Genomic DNA, 9,986 nt, shown 5'->3' on the forward strand with positions numbered 1-9,986 from the left:
TCGTTTATGGCACTTGGCTCGCACCGTGACAAGTATTCATCCTATTTATTATGATTATTGATCCCCTGATGCATCAAACGATGAGGCACCCCTACCCTAAGCTTAAAACCACAACGTCCCATCAAAAATATTACAAAAAAGTTATGTTCCTGGTAGAATGTCATGACATCATGCTTAGTGCAATGTTGCCTGATCATTTATAAATAGGGACAAAAAATAACGATTTTCGTATGTTTAATATCACATAACTAAACTCTGCATTTTTTCTTTATTTTCCCTCTTTGAGACTTCATGTTTCTCTATTTCGAGATATTACAACAGCCTGCCGGAGCAAGGAGACCATAAGGATGTCCTCTCTAAATCCAGAAGCAATGTAGATACAGAGAGAGCGAGACTGACACTTTAGGGAGGAACTATAGTGTCAGGTAAACCGATTAAAGTAGTTGACGCAGTTATCGGTAGGCATGGTGATCTGTGGATACTAAAAAAGTGATTTTAAATGATTTGTCTCCTCCACAATAGTGCAATGTTTGACCCTTGGAGTGACGTCGAGAGAAAGAAGAAAAAGGTTGGTGAGAGTCTTTGAAGAACCTTGTAGCTGACAACAGGCATTGTTGGAGGAATCTTTGGAGTACGTAAGAGATTGTTAGAGTTTTCTTGATAGAGCACAAGTGTTAATGTATACATTTATGAACTCAAATTGAGTGGAAATTCAGATATTATGTAGTAACTTCATATAATTTGGTGAAGAAACCCGATGATATTGTTCTAACTTTGTTACATTAGATTATGCAATAGAATTTTTGTTATTTTCATTTAAAATGGTAGGAATTAAAATTGTTCTCCTTCTTTGAATTGGATTTTATGCAAGTTGGTGGAATGTTTGTTATGTGATTACATGTTGATGTGATTATAAGTTGATAATTTAACCTTTTGAATTTAATTTACTCCTAAAATGATCACTTTGGATGTTAAAATAGATTGTGATCTAGTAATACATGAGTAGGCTAGTCGAACTATTGGGTTACCATGCACAACTCTAAGAGAATATAAATATTGTTGTTAGGTTAGTGTAACTATGTAGGAAAATTTACAAACATTGAGATTTTTACATGATTACGGGACTAACTATAATATAAAACCTCAATTTTTTTATGATTCTAATGAAACTGACAATTAGGAATTGACTTGTTCACAATTGAACCATTTAAACCATATTAAATTTTGGCTCGATATGTTCGCTTTTGCATTTCAGATTCAAATTTTGAGTGCAATTGATATCGACCAATTTGAAACCGACCTATCCAAGCTAACTTAACACTTGCCCTATTTAAATCACAACTATATCATAATAAATTTAGCCACAAAAATAATATAAGGCATACCACACCAAACCAAACAATATAATAGGAACACAACCCACACAAAATAATAAATATATAAATTAAATAATCAGTCAATGTTGAAAGAAGAACAAGAGATTCTGGTTTTTCATTACTAGTTATTATAAAACATCAAAAGAGAAAAACTGAACACTTTCTCACCGGGAACAGGAGAAACCCTACAAGTCATCACCATTCAGTCAACAACGATTTCAGTCTGCGGGTCTCAGCAACAACAGATTCCTGATCAAAAAGAGCAGAAACAACTGCTACACCTTTCAGATTGGGCGCACCAAGTTCCATAACCGACTGCACATTTCCGGCACCAATACCGCCGATGGCGACCACAGGAAGCTTCGAAGCCGAACAAACAGTTTCGAGTCCCTTCAATCCAATGGTCAGATTGTTCTGCTTTGTATTGGTAGGGAAAACTATGTAGTCGGCCCCACCAACCCAAGCTTTCATGGCTGCCGCCGGGGTCTTACAGGACACGCCGATGATCTTGCTTGGACCAAGAATTTTGCGAGCCAATTCAGCCGGCATGTCGGACTGGCCTACGTGCACGCCATCAGCATCGCAGGCGAGGGCAACATCGATCCGATCGTTGATCAGTAGAGGTACGTTGTAAGAACGGCAAATTTCCATGCATTCCATGGCTTTTTCGATGAATTCTCGAGTTTCTGCCTCCTTTTCTCTGAAATTTGTGAGAGAAAGTAGAACAAAGTTTCAACAGAGGGCATATACAAGATTTGAACTCACATAATGAAAGCAAAGAACCTTAGCTGAATGATGGTGGCTCCTCCTTCAATGGAAGCTTTAACAGCTTCCGTGATGGAGCGATTCCATTTTCTGTTCAGTCGAGAGTCAGTAATGGCATACAATAATAAACTATTTGCATTGAATCGTGATTTCTGGGCATAATTGTTCTGTTGGTTCTTCAGCATGAACAGGTGATCAAAGGGACCTTGCGGTCCATTTCCTATCATAAGATCCTTACTGTAAAGCAGGGCTCTCTCCACAAAGCTTTTAGCCGCCTACATATATTTTTGAAAAAAAAATATGCGAGAGTTTTACTTCAGGAGTCACGAATTGCGAAAGAATTTAAAAAGGTAAAGAAACAAGTTTGTATTGAGAGAAAATGTTAAGAATAGGTTATCTGCATAGTACTACACTATGAACACACATCACAATTCTTCCTTCACTATATTAATAGTTCAAAGGTTAAAAAAAAATATTCTATATATTTGATATAATACTAATATAACATATTATTGGTCCATTTCGTTGGTATTCTCAATCTCAAGCAAGAGATCCTAAGTTCAATCACTCCCTCCATCATTTTATTCTTTCACAATTTAAAATTAACTCAAATTTGCCATTTAAAGTTCAGTCGAGTCAACTCAAAAAATCCCACTTTGTGGTTTACAATTCAAGTTGTGGTTTACAATTTTGAATTCATGTTCAAGAACAACAAAAACGACATGCCTTTATCCCACTTTGTGGGGTCGCTTGCATGAATCCTTTTCTCCATTATGTCGCATTAAGTGTCATATTTTCATTTAATTCTAATAGATTAATATCATTTTTTATACAATATACCAAAATCTTTTTAGGTCTATCTCTGTCTTTCTTAACATAAGTCAAATCTAAAATATCTACTCTCCTAATCGGATTATCAGATGACCGACATTTAATGTGACCAAACCATCAAGGATGACTCTCTCTAATCTTATCCGCTACTAGAGGTACACCAACCCTATCACGGATATATTCATTTCACCAATGCATTCTCCTCTCAGCAACACGTAACTTTGTTTTATGCTTCTCTAATAAAATTTTCCTTTTTCTAGTCTCAGCGGTGTTTTTCTATCACATAATAGGCTCGATACATTCTTCCACTTCAACCAACTTGAATTCTACTAATAAAATTCCCATCGATGTCACTATCACTTTGAACAATTGACCCGAGATATCTAAACATTCACATCTTTTAATGATTTGATCACTCATAGTTACAATTCTGCCGCTAGAGCTACTACTACTAAAATTACATTCTATGCATTCGGTTTTAGATCTATTCAAACGAAAAGCCTTTAGTCTCCAATGTAGACCTCCATTACTCAAGTTTTTCGTGAATACTTTCTCTAAGTTATCTTTTGTCACTTGTTTAATAGTACTTGTTATTTTATCCCTCATAAAATTAACTTCTTCATGAACATTTTAAATCTTGAAATCTTAAAGTTTACTTATAAAAATAATTTTATTTGTATCTTTTAGATGCTCCTATCTAATTCTATGTAATGTTTCATCGTATTATTAATCATACAACTCATCTTAAAATCTAGAACTAATAATTGATGTTGAATACTTAAATTTTCACTTGATGCGACCTTACAATCTTTACATTCTCGACAATCTCTTTTTCTTATAAGAAAATAATCAATTTGTGTTTTATTAGATCCATTCTTATAAGTAATAATATATTCATCTCTTTTTTTAAATTAAGTATTAGTAATAACAAAATCATATATTAAAGTAAAATCTAATACAGTTCTACCTTTTTCATTAATCACTCAAAAACCGTAGCCATCATGAATATTTCTAAAATCTTCTATCATTCTACCAACATATCTTTTTAAATTTCCTCCAATAACAATTCTTTTTTTAAGGGTATCATTTGTATTACCTCTTCTTTTTTCTTTTGAATCTATATCCAAACCTACTTGAGGAGCATAAACACTTATAACATTAAAAATCTTAGCACCAACAACAATCTTTAGAGCTATAATTATATATCCAATTTTATTAATTTTTATGATATTATCTTTTAAACTCTTATCTATAATTATACCTACATCATTTCTAGTGTGACTCTTACCTGATACCAAAGTTTAAAACCTAAGCTATTAATCTCCTTAATTTTTTTCTTCAACCCATTTAGTTTCTTGAATATATAAAAATATTTATCTTCCAATGAACCATAACATATATTAATTCCATTAATTTACATGTGAGGGCACCTATATTCCAAGATTATATCTTAATATTAATTTCATGGACTAACTTCTTTGCCCACATCCATCCCTAATGTGAGAACCCATGCTTATTTGACATTACTGTAGCGGCCCTTGCACACTTTTCACCGTATTTAGGCTATATAATGTGCGTTTCTAAGAGACGCCCTAGCAAATGCACAATGATTTAAATGATTCGTATCATGATTTTTCGATAAAAACTTTGCGCTAGTTGTCGAATACCTAACGCAACTCTCCACTTTTCGCATTCGAGACTTGGGACTTAACAATGACAGTGTTAAAAAAAAATAATAATAAAAAAAAGAACCTCACTCGAACTAGACTCATTACTAACCTCTTTGATCTATTTCTCTCCAACTTCTACATATATTATAGTGCCATACGAGTAAAGTAAAGAAACTAACACAGCGCATACCATATATTATTGATTCAACATTCTAATAAAAATTGAATAAGATTTTTGTTGCCAAATTAATACTTGGGCTCCATCCATCATTTTAACATAAAAAATCACAACTGATCACATGTTCTATAATCTACTATTTCTTATAAGTTCTTCTAGTCACAAACATTTTTACCCACTTGGTTGGTTTTTCCTTGTTATGAGGCATCACGATGACCAGGTGGTCATTATCATGGGGGAAAGACTTTTCCCCGTTGGTCTCACTACAGCCATCCTAATCAATCTTCAGATCATCATTTGATCAAATTTGATTATCCCTTCATTGCCCAGCATGCAAAAAATCCTTCTTAATTTTATTGGTTCTTCAACTATCTGTTCTAGGTCTGTCGCTCTTTCTCAGTAGGATTATGACAACAAGTTCTACATTCTCAAGCACACGTGTCTGTCATCTATTTCATTTCCTCTAGCTTTGCGGCATTGCTTAAGATCCTAGATTCCAAAATCTAATATGTTTTTCACACATAACTACTAATTAACCAATTTTTATCATTCTTTGGCACATTTTTTTCACCTATAGTTTTTATTCATGATTATTCATCTCCTCTGTTCACCAAAGATTTTGTTTTTCTCTCACAGACGCTTATATGTTCAATAATTCCCAATTAATTTGGCATCCATTCATTTTTTTAACAAAAACTCATAAGTGTTTTGTAACTTTGTATCCTTTTCGTTATGCTTCTTATGGTCTCAACATAACATGATGATTTGTGGAGTTAAAGTTAGTTAAGCTTATTGTTTGGAAATCCTCCACCACAAAAACTTCAAGATTTAGTAACTATCTTCACATTTGCACATTTGAATGTAACGGCTATGAGCTATGTAAACATCATCAAGCATCCCTTTCATCCTTTCAAACCCAAATATTTTCCCAAATGAGTTAATTCATACTAGTATTTGGAGTTATAGCTCTGCCCATATTAAAGGTTTTAGTACTTTATAATTTTTGTTAAAAATGATCCTGAAGTTACGTGAGTAAATTGGCTGAAGTGAAGGCATAAAGTATTGTTAATATTTTGAACCTTCTATCAAATATAAACCTCCTTTTACTGTTAATAATTTGGAATACATGCATTCTCAATTCAACTTGCTTTGTGCCGACAATGCAATCAATCACCAAACTTCATAAGCCCATATAACTCTTAATATAATGGGGTATCAACTGCCCAACATAGCCTATAAGGTGATGTTCCTGTGAATATTCCTCGTCAAATATGATAATATCCCCAAATTATATAGGAATGAATTCCAATTTCTTTTTCAACGAAATTCTCCTGAAATTTTAAAAAAAATATTGGAAATACCCTAGTAACAAAAAAATGAAAAAAAAAAATCACAAGTAACTCACAACTATAAAATATTAGGGTAAGCGCCTCTCAATCATGCATATCAAAGATAGAACTTTCAAGTTCAAATTTATTATTTACTCATTGAAGTGACTCAAAATATCCAAATAATCTTAAAATTAAAACATTCATGAAATATAATTTTTTTAAATAAATTATAAATAATTACAAGTTCTTTAACTTGATTACTATAACTTCATTTTTTCCGTGGCCAAGGGGTATTTTTTGAACAACACAAATGGTTTAATTCATCAGAAGATGAGTATGAATGTGGCTAATAGCCATAATAATAATTTGTGATTCAAATATTTTTTAGGGATAATTTGATGAAAAGCCTTGGAACAGTTTTTTCATTAATAACTTTCAAAGAATCTTATATTATTTGCAGTAATTTCTCACATCACACACACACATATGTATGTGTGTAAATATGTGTGTGCGCGCGCGCGCGTGTAAGAAAGAAAGATTTTTACATAGTGTCACCAAATTGAATGACTTGTACTATAAAATGCCACTAGTGCATCAATTTTCTTCAGAGAGTTGGGCTCTTACAACACGTATTGATGTCAAGAGAACCATTGGGGATTGACTTGGATGATAAAACTTTAGCATATAAAAAAAAAACAATAAATGAAATTGCTTCACATCTGGGTGGTGGATAAAATGGTTTATGAAAATCAATTCATATGTGGAGAGAGAGAGAAAAGGAGATTCAAAATGAAAGCCATAACAAAGGGCACAAATATTTTTAGTTGCTCAACAAATTATATAATGCTACATACTATACTATATACTATACTATACTACAGCATAGTATGCATTTATAGCGCAATATAGTACAACACAGTATAGTATGCACTAAAATATAGTATTTAATATAATATAGTACATATTATAGTCAAAAGAGTATTTAATATCATATAGTATGGTAATCTAGCATCATACATGGTACTGTAGTATAAAATATATATAATATAATATAATATAATATATAGTATATAGCATATAGTATAATACATTATAATATAATAAATATATAACATAGTATAGTATGTAAAATAATATAATATATAGTATAATATAATATGTATAGTATAGTATACCAAATAATATCTAATGGTGGACTATATTATATATTATAATATACCACACACTACATATTAAATTATATATTATATATTATATTATTTTATACTATATTTTATGACATACTGCAAGCTATATTATATTCCATTGACATTACATTATTTTATTATATTATACGATAATATAAACCGAGCAACATATTTGCACCAATTGTGGTGGCAATAATGAAAGATATATTTGCATATATTAACAATACCTGGCATCTATATCTGGACAATCTCTGATAAGGTTATTGGAGTAGGCATTGAATCGATCAATATTCATCTGCTCAAAAGCAGCATAACCATAGCCCTAATTATATACTTTGTGATGATTCATTTAAAAAATCACACCCTTTCGATCTTATCCCATTCTATTATTCTCAAGTTTTCTCAATGGAACCACAATCATGCAAAAATACCTCTCCATGCCTTTGCCTTGCAGCATTCACCCTCCAGGTCATTCAAGATCATTCAAATATTATCTCAAGTCAGTTACCTTGAGACCACTTAGATGTTATCTTTTTTTTTATTGCAAACTTGAGAACAATGCCTTGCAAAGTTTCCCTCTTCCCTTTTTGTATATCAAAATGCTGACTAGGGAATTGAGCTGTCTCAAGGGAATGGTCAATCCAACAACACATTTCAAAAATGTTCATCATACAAACAACCCTCAAAATTTGGACAGCATATCTCTAAGGGAATGAGGGATCAAGAAGGTTGATTTTAATTTGTCTAATTTCTTAATAGAAACTACCAAAGAGGACATCATTAATAATACATAGATGCAACTAGATTGGAAAACAAATACCATGCAAAAGAGATCAAGGTCCCAAAAGTTGAATCATTGGATAGAAATCAAATTTCTGAGACGAGAACAAATTTTGAATTTTTAAAAATGTTTTGGATAAGTTTTTATTTGAATTTGAATTCAAATTAGGATGAATTCCATTGCTGTTATCTCATACTTCGAAGTATCTACTTCATTATTTGCATATAGGGTTCCCATTTTTTTGGGAGTTTCTTTAATTGTTGATTAGGCCTTATCCCTACTACAATTGCTTGTTAAAAAGCTTGAATTTTATAAAAAATTCATTAAAAGCTCTCCAAAATAATTCTCTCTTCCTTACTATTTCTCCCAACCGAAAGCCTCCAACAATCAAGTACTAAATCAAACTGCAATATCCGCTCGGGTATTGAGCAAACAGTTCTTAAGTACTATAACTACAATACCCATTACTAAACAAAGCTAGTGATAGCTAAAATACCCTGGAGATTGTTAAAGGTCCAAATAGGAGTGGAGAATGATTCCACATCAAAAGTAAATTAAGACTCATAGTTCCTAATGTAGCATTAATCACCCTTACCAACTAGCTTAAATTAATGTGCTCAAGCATTTTAAATTAGCACAAAGTAGAGTGCATGATTCAGTCCTATGACTTTAACTGCGCAAGGAAAGTACAAATTACAAAATTACCAAAACCATCAAGAGATGATGCAATTCAGAAGGAATAACTGACAAGCTATCCTAACAATCCCTACAATCCTAATACAACCGGTAAATTGCTGAGGCTGCACATAAAATATATTATGTAAAGGCTCTAAAATGACAGAAAGGCCAGAGAGCGAAACCTGAACAGCTTGCAGCATTGGAGTACCTTTAGCAAGCTCTGCTGCTATATATGATGCCAGAGTGCAACCAGTTCCATGAGTGTTTCGCGTCTTTATGTGTGGTCCACACAGCTCATGAAACTGTTCCCCTGGAGAGCATATCCCACAATACATAAGATATCATGTGCCTATAATAAATCTCAAGAAAAAAACTGAAAAGGTGCATAAACAAAAGGGAGATTTATATATGTATATTTATTTACATATATAGCAATTTGGTGCTTTAAACCTGTGCATGAATGGTGAATTTCACTTTTAAAAAATGGCAATAGTGCTATTTTTAATGTGATAATAAAGATTTTAAAAAATATGAATGCTTGGGTGTGAGAAAGTAATACATAAAAAATTTGTGCTATGTATGTAAATGAACCTAAACAAAAACCATGTCAGAGAAGAAATACACTAGTCATACCATCAAAAAATATATCTATGGCGTCTGATGAACCATGCAGATCCCCACCCTTCACAAGCACATTCCTGTACCACACAAGCCCAAGCAATTACTAAAGATCAGTATCAATGGTACAGCACATTAAGAAAAAGGAAGATTTACATATATACCATCTTACCTATGCATGAAAAGGTGGACTACCCCTTTTAAAAGTTAAAATGGTGGCATGTTTTATGTGATATGAAAGATTTGGGTGTATAAACGTAAAAATATATTTTAGGTGTTCGATATGTAAATACAAAAAAACTGAGTGGTAGGTAATAACAGAGAATGCCAGGCGCAATAAAGCTTTTGTTGATTCATAAAACGTGAAAAACAGCTTGCAAACAACAACTCTTACTCTTCATAAATGTCATTTTGTAGCATACCTAGCTCCAAAAGCATGTATAGATTTTGCAGCAAAATGCATGTCACCTACAGTATCCAAGGATATTCCTCCAAGTAGGGCCGAAGCTTCTTTCAGATTCGGGGTAACGATATCAGCCAATGGAAGAAGCTCCTTGCTATAATATAAAAG

General features: G+C 32.5%; 1 protein-coding gene across 1 annotated transcript; it reads right to left on the bottom strand.

Moving 5' to 3' along the window:
* Nucleotides 1-1,424: 1,424 nt before the first annotated feature.
* LOC110038723 (probable thiamine biosynthetic bifunctional enzyme, chloroplastic) lies at nt 1,425-9,965 on the bottom strand (the record flags this gene model as incomplete). Its single annotated transcript, XM_020743617.1, is given in 5 exon segments — nt 1,425-2,076; nt 2,160-2,416; nt 8,980-9,107; nt 9,431-9,495; nt 9,838-9,965. Coding segments are annotated over 5 exon segments (1,083 nt in total), but the record flags the coding sequence as incomplete, so codon positions are not given.
* Nucleotides 9,966-9,986: the final 21 nt, after the last annotated feature.

Source organism: Phalaenopsis equestris, unplaced genomic scaffold, assembly GCF_001263595.1.
Source record: "Phalaenopsis equestris unplaced genomic scaffold, ASM126359v1 Scaffold233636, whole genome shotgun sequence".
In the NCBI taxonomy this organism is placed as follows: domain Eukaryota; kingdom Viridiplantae; phylum Streptophyta; class Magnoliopsida; order Asparagales; family Orchidaceae; genus Phalaenopsis; species Phalaenopsis equestris.